General features: G+C 34.5%; 1 protein-coding gene across 6 annotated transcripts in view; it reads right to left on the bottom strand.

Moving 5' to 3' along the window:
• Positions 1 to 12183, bottom strand: part of LOC135134737 (spermatogenesis-associated protein 31H1) — a 127841-nt gene that overhangs the window by 20355 nt on the left and 95303 nt on the right. For all 6 annotated transcript variants that reach the window (XM_064063544.1, XM_064063542.1, XM_064063543.1 and 3 more), the window contains 2 exons: positions 10508 to 11766; positions 7556 to 7804 (listed from right to left, as the gene is read on the bottom strand). In XM_064063544.1, the coding sequence (XP_063919614.1) occupies positions 7556 to 7804; positions 10508 to 11766 (1508 nt within the window). The remainder of the gene's footprint in view (positions 1 to 7555; positions 7805 to 10507; positions 11767 to 12183) is intronic.

Raw genomic sequence — 12183 nt, 5'->3', positions numbered from 1 at the left:
GCTACGCATTTATTTTTACCTTCGTCCTGGAGGGATTAAGTCTAATTTTTATTCTTGCCGGTTAAAAGTAACGTTTTAGTGTTGTCAAATGAAGAGTCAGGTAATAGTTTCAGTCACGCGAGTACGAAAAAAGTTACCACCTTAATTGTGTTTATTTTCTGAGTAGTGGCCTAGAAAAGTGCAGAGACGTCATGTTAAATAATAATGTTTCATACTGTCTTGACATTTCACAGTTCGCTGTATACAAATATGCAACTTTTCCCCTTCCTTTTTTTTGTGTTTATTCATTTAGCAGGTATTATATACAGTTTCAATGGTAAGGTATTTAAGTTTCAACTGACAATATTTTGTCTAATATCACTATCACTAGTCAAACATACAAATAAATACGTTGAAGTATAACCGTAGCAATATTGTAATGAAGTTGTACTCTGTCTATTCTCACAGTGTACGATTGTGTGTCATAAACATTATTCCTAGAGAAGCTGCGTATGTGATGAATGTTTGTTTTGCTTTTCGGTGTCTGTAAACGTAAAGTTGAATATTATTCTGTCATATAACAGTTACAGTTGTATTCTATTCACATTTTAAATTTCCACAATTTACTCATTCATGTTCATATTGCAAGATGGACTGACACTACGATGGAAGTTATTAAAAAAGCGTCTCAAAAACAACACTGAAGTAACTACATTCAAGACTGAGAAAATAATTAAAGTTGTTCCTAGTTTTACAAAAGTTGTGTAAATTGTACAATTATTATCGAATGAACATAAAAATTTGCACGTTTTTACTTTTTACGTTATATTATTTATCGACTAGCCCACCGTGTTCACCGAACAATTTCCACAAGGGCAAAAGTTGGTTTCACTGTGAGTATCCAGACAACTCGTTTGTGTTGTTGTCAGTACAAAAATGTACGCATTATTGTTCTCAGTTTTTAAATCCACGTTACAAACAGATGGTCCGATGGCAGGCTTCTCTTTTATTTGGTAGGGGCTTTGTGACGGTACTTCCCCCTTAGCCATTGGAAAATAAAAAACATATATTACAAATCTCACAGGTTTTTAATTAACCTAATAAAATACGGCTTTTATTTTTTCAGTGTCAGTTTATAAAGCTTAAATCGAAGAACATGAGGATGCCTCTGGCGCTTTGTGGCTAATTAATGACCTGCAAATAAATAGTAAATTATTTTTTACCATTTTATAAAAAATATTGAGAGAAATTTCGTTTAATACTGCATAATTTTCTTATCCAAAAGTTTGGCGACGAGAGATTTAAAAGCCCTCATATATTCCGCTGCTTGGTGATAAGAATGAAAAATATAGTACAACAAATTTTAAACGTAATAAAAAAGTAAAATGTCACAATATTTTATAACAAGCTGTTTGTTGCTTGGGTAAATAATACATAAACGACCAGCCACCGAAATGCTCCCAACTTTTATTTTTAAACCCATTTTAACACCTCTGGCTACGTTCACATGTAATATTTGCATAGCATAATTAATTATTCAAATGTAAAATAAATTAGACTCCCCATTTATAGACGTTTATGTTGCTTCAAATCAAAAGCCGTCATGCCTGCGTGCATCAATACGTGAGATAAAAAAGTGTAGGGCATGTGAGTAATTAATTTATTATTAACGTGAACAAAATATTTTCTCTTTATATTTCTTTCGACGCCATTAGTGTAAACTATGAAAAGTTTGTCTGTGAAATCAATTTTGGTTTTAACTGGAACCACAGTGAGAGATAAAATGAAAGTTCTGATTTAATTTTTGTTTACGTTAGAATATAAAATATATGTACATAATATAATAATATACATTAATTATTTTGTTTTACACCGATGTAAAGTAAGTATGCAAATATAATCCGATCTCTGGAACAGATATGCAAAATTCATTGGGCCTGTGGCACCAAAAAGTAGAACTACCCCAAATCGTTTCCTTGAAAAAAATCTCTGGATTATGGCACGACAAATTCTATAATCGCACTCACCTATCCGAAAATGTAAATAGTATCAAATTGTTACACGTGAAAAAGCAATATAATGTGAACGAAACGAGCAAAAATTGCTATAGGCCGGAAATGAAAAGGCACTGAATGAGAAAAATTCTTGATGAAATTGTTGGAGGCTGAGGAAGGAGTGAAATTTCCGCAGGAAAATACAGTTTTATACACACAAGGATATGTTGCTAATAAAAAAAATTGTTCTTTTGATGGAACAATCATCGTTTCATCACGCATCCGAAAATCAAATTGTTAAAATTTTATCAAATTCTTTTTACATAAAAAAGTGGTGCTTAATATTTTTTACCATGTAGTTAAAAAAAAAATCAATATTACCCAACATAATGAGAATTTTTTTCCTCTGTTAGGAACGGGTATTGTTATCAGTAAAAGAATGACACAATTTTGTGTTGGACAAATTATAATTGGTGCCGATTTGTTACAAATGCACCCAACTGAGAGTAATTTTTCCATCGAGATAAAACTCCCTTGACAACGTTAAATATTTCCCCGAAACACTAAAAGCCTCGTGTTGTAAAAAGGTATATATTGAAGTAATTCGATGTTGACAAAATCATTTTGTTGTTTCGGCTTTCAGCGCCGCCCTTTGAGACCATGTTTCATCAATTTCTCAACAAGAAATATAAAATTTCAACCTAACACGATCTCCCGATTTACTTATCACTCGACTTATCGTCCCTGAACTAATTTATTGCCCAAGTTTGGAAGTTGCGTCTGTAAAAGCTCTACTTCAAAAGCAATACTTCACAGAAATTCAATTAGCGTCGTATAGAAGCGAGACTCCAAAATAGTATCCAATAAAAATATTTTCTAAGAGGACCTTTGTTACAAACGATACTGTTATGGATTTTGTGGTGATAGGTGTTTGTAATGTGGATTCTGCCTTCGGTTTTGTGAATTGTGTGGCTTTGTAGTGTGGGTAGTACCACACATAAAAGACTTTTGAGCTTGTGAAAGCGTAAAGTAATTATATCGAAAAAAAAAATGAGCTGAAGCCTATGTAAAAATTGACCAAACATGTCGTTGTGGAAGGGTTTGTATGTTTTTAATCACGCTAAAAGTTGTGCAAATGTCACACTGCTTAACCTATTCACACAATAAGGTCATCATCTCTGAATAATTATCTTTGTGAAGTGCTGGTATTTTAGCTAAGAATCGATAATAACCTGTCATACATCAGCGGAGTTAATAATAGTCAAGGGTATTGGCAGTGGAAGACAAGTAGGGCTGAAACCCCGTATCACTTCCAAAGAGACTATTGGAAAATCCATGATACCCAAACATAATGTGGGGGTTTGAAGGGAGACTTGACCAAGATTTATTGAAGCGTTATGATCAAAGTTTCGATTTTAGAAGGGCGAAAGATCGGAAGACTAACTAGCAAAGGCAGAGAGAGAATGTTTCGGAAAACTAAACTACGCAAGAATTCGGAGTTCTTGGAAAAGTTATTTACTGCAGGTATAAAATGAATATTCACAGCGTGAAATAGCTAGTACCTAATGTAGCAAAAAGCATATTCCACATTTTACAAATGAAATGTAATAGGCCCTATATATAATAAGTTAGTTTGGAAAAATTACATTGTAGCTCGGCTATCTATCAAAAGAAAATAAAGAATTGTTCCGCTTCCGCTTATTTTCCACAGAAGAAAAATCGGGGAACGATTTAATGTCGACTGATTTCAACTGTATAGAGCGTGTGGTGTCCCAAGCGAATGATTAAATTACTTACTACATACATTAAAACCTACTAGCTATGAAAGAAACGATAACAAATTATCTATAATAAACATATATTTGTACATGGAGTATAGTGAATACTTAGTTTTCATACAAAGCAACAAATATTTGAAACCGATTAAGAACCCTAAAAGCAATATAGCTTTTTTAACAGCACGTAAATTAAAGGAGCTTGCTCCTTGTCTTTAATATAACGTTTTTATGTTCACTATCCGTAAAAATAAAGTATCCGTCATTTATCTTTCGTTTCAGCGATCTCTGAATCGTGGCCAACATTGAAACAGTGCAACTTCCGCAGTAATTTGGAGGACTCTACAAATTTAATATTAACATAGTTGCAGTTGCATGTACGAAAATTAAGTTACTTCTTGAATATCCACACAATGTGGACTGAGGTTTTGGCTTACAGTGTACGCATTTATTGACGCGCGAAACAGCAACCGTGGAACGCTAAAATTAACAAAACATGTAACTTTTGACCTGTTTTTTAAATCAGGAAACAGTTAAGAGCTAAACATTCTGGGATCCATACATCTCTATTTAAACTTGTCCATAAAGCCATCCGAGTGTTTAGTTCTCAAAAAACTCCATAAAAATAAATCTCCATCTATCTAAACCGTGCATAAATTATGATTCAGTTATTACACATGTTACGAATTCACAAAGTTGAGTAAGAAATTTACGAGAGTGCACTCCAAAAAAAAAAGCTTCAAATCTCTCTTAGTAAACATCAATTTCGCGTTTTCGTTTATCTTGTCAAAATATTTATAAGTCTAACCTTGAAAGTGGATGTAAAAACGTATGAATTTTTGTTGGTTTTCTGTGTAAATACTGAAATGAACATCGATGGTAGGCACATAAAAATTACCTTGAGTGATCAAAAAGTCATGAAGTAAACATAAATCTTACTGCTGTTTGATATTTGGGAACAACAAACAAATGGAATAATAAAATTATTTGGTAGATTAATTAAGCACGAGCTTTGTAAATTTTTAATGGCCATTCCTAAGTTGTTAATTCGTCTCCGGCTGTATTCTACGTCCAGTTAGGATAATTGTTGTGAAATTTTCCGGTAAAAGGGCCCAAGAGGAACGAGTAGACACTCTATCGATCTGTCTGCAGCATGTGAAAACGCCCAAAGCGGTTTACTCAGTCACTTTATCATACACTTTGCCTATAAATATGTGGTGTATTTGAGCAGAGTCTAGGTTTGTGTGTCTATAAATAGGCGACAATCAATAAATTATGAATAAACATTGTCATTTAAGGGTCTTTGTAAACGTCCAAGTTTATCCGTTCCGCATGCAACTTATGAGTAATTGTAGGTTTAGCCTCGTTTAAAACTGCCATCTGAAGAATTAATCGCTGCTGGCATTGTAAACGTTTCTTTCTCGCATTTGTTTCTCTTCAACTTGGTGCACAAACGATTCTGTTTTCATTTAAGTCACTCCAATCAAAATACACGCTTTTTTGTTAACAATTGTTCTAAGGCCAAGATTTATACAAACTGTGAATTTAGTATTCCAATCTCTCAAGACGTCCCTTTGAACTCTATTTCGAATTTCACTGAGTTCTATTCTGTTCAAGCCAGTTGTTTTGGTAAAATTACAAAAGGAATTTTGCAATCACAAAATAAATGTGTTAGTTTCCCGATTAGTCGATATTCATGTTCAAAGACATTAAGATACTTGCTAAAAAGCTGACAAGTGTTAATTGTAATCAATACCTTTTGAAAATAAAGGAGCTTATTAGTCATTAGTTTATGTTTTTTGGCTTCAGGTTTACCAACTCAAATTTTTTAATAAAACATTTTTAAAACGGTACTGATAAAACGTGATCAAAGCAAATAATAATCAATCTAATAAATTTTTCTTCCAGTACTGAGTGCTAAATAAATGACTATTTTGGGAACACTTACACAAAATGTATCGTACAGCATTTGATATTGCTCTTTCATCTTGAAATTGTTATTTACCAGTTCATTTTATATCACTCACTTAAATTTTACGGTTCAAATGTATTTATGTTATGATGAATGCATAACATAAAGTCGGGATTTTCTAATGCAAATTTAACACAATGTGTGGTTTACACATGTCGCGATGTCTTATATTTTATATTGTAAGATTAATGACTTTCAGTAGCTTGATACAAGTGTATAAATTCTGATATAGTTCATTTCCGTACACAAAGTAAAATTATTTCTTTACTATACGCTAGATGTTCTATTTATAAGTCAAACACTGAAATTACGTTTGTTTAAATAGAGCAACCCACATATATTTACACATTTGTGTTTTTCTGTAAAGGAACCGAATTGACACTAGAACCCTCTAGTATTAGTAGATTTAGTAATGATTTTACCTCTGCGTGATTTTTTATTTACCTTTTTTGGAGTAAGAAGCAGAAATATTTTAAAGAAACAAAAATTCTCTGCATACAAACGTTTCAACATATTTGAATACTGAATAAATATTCAATTTACATAAAGCCTTAAGTAATAAAAAAAACAATCTCAGAGTTTAAGTTTAACTCAAATTTTCTTTTTTATTAGCAAATAAAACATAAAGAGCACCAAACACATTGATCCACTTTATTGCATATGTTATATAATAATATTAGTACGACCTAGCCAGAATAAACGCCAACTGTTTATGAAAAATTTAAATTTAAGCATAAAGAATCTTTAAAACACACAGTAACTACCATTTATGTTTATTGTAGCAGTTTCGATCTTCGCTGTCGTGTTCCGTGGAAAATCGTAAAACTTTTATAGAAATCTCTAACGACAGTTTATATACCGTGAATTGAAAAAAGAGGTTGAGAGTTGACTGTAGCCATAAATCTCCAATTGGCAATTGTGTGACTGCTAAACCATATCCTCAGGGTGTTTGAGGTCAAAATTATCGTCACAGAGACATTCAGACAAACACGTATACGATATTTATTTACTTTGGGTAGAATTAAACACTCTTTTATAGGGCCACAGTTAATTCTAATTCTCCCTTTTTCGCACAATATGTGGATGATTATTTTTTCATTTTTATTTTACATAATTACATATCACATTTAAGTTTAAGTAGCAAATACATCAATTTGTAGCACGCTGTCTGCACACTTTCTTAGTATTCATGCTTCAACATCTTTTATGAAACGTAGTCTGACAACGGATTATTATTAGGTGTTTATTAAATAAATAATTATTATTATGACCCATGAAAAGCCCCACACATTGTTTTGCTTCATTAACTTGATGATGAGAGTGTTCATAATAGTAGCCCCCTGTGTACGTTTATGTGGCTTTGAGTGATTTGTGTACCGTTATGTTTGAATGCGTTAGTTTTTCTACCTCCAACCGTGATCCAAATTGATACACGCAAAACATATGATAAGGTTTTCATTTGATTCATTTCAGGCATGCAAGCATAAAAAGTTAAATTAATAATGACAAAGTTATCGTACTCTATTAAATTTTGTAATAGAAGCTGTCATAAATTACAAGAAAAAAATTCTTGTTAGGACCACCTGCACGTTCTGTCTCTACACTGAAAGAATTTTCACTGTCTTGTGTTTAATATCAAATGGGAAATTTAAGAGAGTAACTTAAACCGTTGCAACATTGAGATGTGGCTAAACCCACCTCCTCGTACAAATCCCTTGACACTCATAACCTTTTTTCCTACTAAATATTTTCTGGGAGTTTAGTGTGTGCGGGCCTTTAACTCGTTATAGCGTTTTGAAAAGCTCGGCATCTAGCAAATTGTGCAGCGACCCTACCTTGAATTGCTGGAAGCCACCGAATTATTGGACCTGGATCTGCGGCTTTTCAGACTGTCGCCCCTATTGACGACGCCTTTTCCAGTGATTGAGAAGTGTCGTAGGCGATAATACTCCTCTTCAACGCCTGTGTTGGGCATCGACGCCACTCTAGACCTTTGCTGTGGCAAACAAAGATAGTTCGGTCTGCCAGAGGACCGGCCCGGAGTCTTCACGGACTGAGATCGATTGTGGTGCGGACTGCCGTACCTTCCAAATTAAGATTAAACGTTATTTGGGCAAAGTTAATGATGAATCATTACGGACTAAACATAAATTAAGAGAATCAATAGTAACGTTCGTTATATTTTTGCGCTGGGTGACTCCGCGTCGAGGGGTTTTTGAATTCAGTTCATTTTTCTGCATGATGGGACACGTCTGAAATCGATTCGAAAAAGTGCTACCTTCCGCTGTATAATTCAATGTAACGCTTTCATAAAGTTCCTGTTTTCTTATCTACGGGACCATTAACTAAATTTCTAAGTTTTAAAGTTGATGATTTCTGTTTCATCGAATTCTGCAGCGGGGTTTTCAGGTTAATCGCTGTCGTAAAATACGCTATTTAAACGTCTATTTTTGTCTCATTAGTATGCGAACGAGTGATCTGAAACAATGAAGTCGGAACTAAGATCATAATTTTTATAAACTCGGCCGTAATAAGTTTTTAAGGTGGAACTTTATGAATAACTACTTTTTGAGAACTTCGGGGCACGATTTTCCTTTTAAAACCGTAAGCGTTAAATTTTACAATAACCCTTATTTTGTTTTTTTATGCTGTCCTCTTCCCATTTCACTTCACAAATGTGTTTTGTGCTTGGATGATAATAGCTTAGTACAGCTTGGACAGTGCGATAAATGCTATCTTAAACCATTCAAATAAACTTGAATGATTTCAACAAAATTTATGGACATTTGTATATCTGGGTCTTATTGATCCACGTTGCGTCAGCAAAAGGGTTGAATAATCGAGAAGAACAACTAAATTTATCTTTCACTGATTATTGTACTTTCACCACGTTCGTTCCCAATGCCACATAAATAAACATCAAAGCAAATTTACGCACAAAATCATACCAACTGAAATGCGCTTTTTATTTAAGCGTCCAGTATCAATAAACTCTATAGCTTTGAAGGAAAAGATACCTTAAATATTTATAAGTTCGCGACCTGATGAAATTAAAATTTTATGGCAACAGGTGAACTGACTTTAATGCACTGACTATGACGCAAAATGCATGATATAAACATCAAAAAGGCTATTTCTAAAATTTGTTTACGCTACGTTACTTAAGGAAATGATTGATGCAGGATTTTGGTTTCTTTGAAATTCTCATTGTTTGCTTTATTTGCTTATCCTACTATTTTCAACGACGCCGCTAAGAGTTCAGACCTGTCGATATCGTAAAATTTCTTTAATATTTTTGATTATTTTTTTTTTAATTTTATGACTGTTGTCTTTCATTGAGTTATGTGAAGTAACTTATAAATTTAGCTCCAGTCGAATTTATGAGTTGTTTAGAAGCCGAGACCTTGACATTTTCATAACAGAGCTCGTAGCAAAAAATTGTCTGTGTAGTAGAAAGTTTTATTTATCTGTCATTGTCTGGTAATATTTTGATACTTGCAGTTTACACGCATCTTTACAACAATGCTAAAATAAAATGTTTTAATCTTTTCAGAGCAACTATACCAACAAAACTGAAATATTCTTCATTACAAATCTTTGCATTTGAGGCCTGATTTAATTCTTTCTATTCAGTTTCTAAATTTATAGCTGTACTTGTTTCAATAAATAAATAATTTCAATGTTAATATTGCCAGGACAAATTTCTTCTTTCACATTTTTTGTTGGTATTTGAAACCAAAAATTTTTAACTGTTTGGTGTTTATTTAAAAAGAACACAGGCATCTTTAATTTTTAGAACAAAACCAATCTTATCCGAAAAAATACACATATTTAGTCAGATCTGATTCCCGATGGGCCAGGAGTAAAAATCCATTTTCGAGTGTCTACAGACAAGGACATTTTTTAGGTTCTTGAGGTTTTTGGTGATATTTGGCCATTTTATCGTATGCGCAATTTTTGGTTGTGTATAGATCTTGAAGAACTTTTGGCATATCTAAAAACTGGGGTATTTCAAAGGATTTTGGGCCTTGATTTAAAAAAATAACATTTCGTTCACTACCAAGTACTTTTCGAAAATTTTACCGAAGCAAAAATATCCAAAGTGTGGTTATGAATATAATTATGTATTATTTCCATTTAGGTTGCAATATACCAGTAAGCACTAAATCACATTTGGTACGAGAACCAGGTTTGCTATATAATTATGATAAATTGCTTTGTAAACGCATGAGAAAATTAAGTAGAAGTTTAAGTAAATGGACGTGTTCTCTTTACCACGCACTGTCAAAATAAAATAATGATACTTTTGTAAAATCACGTTTTAAATGACCGAAAGTGAGAGCGTTAACTGGCAAAATAAACGAGGCTATTTAAAATTGTTCTAGTTATAATTAGTGTAATTTAACTAAAAATAGGTTTACTAATGCGAAACAGAAATAGAAATGGTGATATCAACATTAAAGCTATTTATATCAAGTACAAGCTATTTGAAAACATGTAAATGCAGAAAAACGTAAGAACGAGCTTTATGCGTGCTATTTCGATAAATTTCCATAATTCCGTTTGCAGATGATTAACATGCGCTGAAATCTTTGGAGGAAAGTCGAACCTCAACTATCATGTGTTGACACATGTTTAAGCGTGTTTTTGCTGACTCTCAAACAGCGCGTCCCTAACATGTGCGTTTTTTCCCTCTTTAAAATTATGCAAATTCGATTTGATCGCTATAAATTTCAGCATATGAAAGTAAAATACGGCCTAAAAATCGAATTTGAAATGCGAATTACCTCATTTCGAAGTCATGAATTTCCTCAAGGGTTAGATTGTTTGCAACATCCAGCAACTGTTTCATGTTCTCTTCCTTCTGTCTCTTGAAACTCAACTTATTCCCGGCACTCTCTACGTTCGACACGAATTCACTTCCGTTTTTCAGGAGAATCGTGGACACATTCGAGTGGTCCAAGCTGAGCGACGGCTGTTGAACGACAATGGTAGCTTGCGGAGCTTTGCGGCCACCAAAGTGCACTGAATTTTCCAATGGATTAGTAGTAACATTTATAGGTGATGTGGCAGATGCTTCTAGCTGGGCCCCCACTTCTCGTAAACATTTGTTGAGACACACGCTGCCGCGCTTTTCGCCGGAAACATGCAACGAATCCACTTGGCAAGCATCCACGGTTTCGTTGAAGAAGTCTACTCGGAGGTCTGGCAGAGGCGGGGTCATGCGAGCCTTTTCCCGATATTTTGCGATATGTTTCTCGTCGTAGTTGAACTTCTCTCTTTGCTTACTCGGCGAGTGGTGACGCCGACTCGTCTTTTTGTGTCTGTGTTTAGGCTTTGGAGAATCCTCATTTGTCTCCGGGGAAGAGTTCAAGTTCCTCTCCGCCCGTCTCTTCGGCGAAGTCCTCTCCGGCTTCTCTTTCCCCTCCACGTCCAGCCTCTTCCTCACGCTCCTCCTGTGCTCCTTCGGACTTCCATCCTTCTTATCCATGTCGTGAGTGGCTGCCCTGTAGCTCCTCCTGAAGTCCTTCGGGCTGGTCCTCTCCATGGCTTTCGCCACCGACATCTTATTGAAGTCGCCCTGTGCAGCAGCTTTGTAGCTATTCCGTCTTCGGGCCTCTAGTTTCAAAGCCTCTATCTGCTCTTCCATTAGCTTTTCCACGCTCTTTTCTTCAGGAAGGCAGCTGACCTCGTTCGCGTCAAAAACGAACCTGTTGTCATGCTTTGATAAAACGGCCTTGGGTGTTTCTACTTCAAAGTTGAATTTTGTGTCATGTTTGGCCGTCGGCGGCGTTTGTTGTTTTGCTGTTGTTGGTGTTTTAGGTGATACAGGAACTGGTTGAAGGATTTTGCTACCGTCCGGTGCGTTGTTATCAGAATTGAAATAATCCAGTGGTTCCGTAATGTCCAAACTGTCTTCGGTATTGTCCCCGTCTGTTGCTGTTACGGTCGTTACGATGGTGTTGGAGCTGTCGGTGCTGGTATTGATGGTGGTCTCTGAAGCCGTGCTTGAGCCCATGACGATAACTTTTGGAACTGATTGTGACTTGGAAAAAAACAAATATTATCAGACAATTGAGTTTTTTAAGTATTTGAGGTGACATATTATAATGTATTTAGTAAGTATTATATTTAATTTGAGACTTACAAGAATTAATTCTACCAGGCAAAAGGAAAAGATTAACTTTCCAAAAAACTAAGTAAATTATCTTGAACTAGTGTTTCTTTTTCAGTCATGATCTTTTTTTATTTAAGTTCGATCTTTGTTGTCACCGTTTTTTCCAATTTACAGCTATAGTATTAAATCAAACTAAACTTAATTTATATTCATGCCTGTGTTTGTAAATCGTGTCAAAACGATTTAACGATTTTTGTGTAAATGTTACAACTTTAGCTTACTAAATGCAACTTGCATGAAGCTTGTCTTTTTACACTCGACGTGGCGTCTGGTTCAACACAGCAT

Source organism: Zophobas morio, unplaced genomic scaffold (assembly GCF_036711695.1).
Source record: "Zophobas morio isolate AGI-343-1 ecotype UQ-CSIRO unplaced genomic scaffold, CSIRO_AGI_Zmor_V1 ptg000023l, whole genome shotgun sequence".
Lineage (NCBI taxonomy): Eukaryota > Metazoa > Arthropoda > Insecta > Coleoptera > Tenebrionidae > Zophobas > Zophobas morio.
This window is presented reverse-complemented; position numbering and strand designations above follow the sequence as displayed.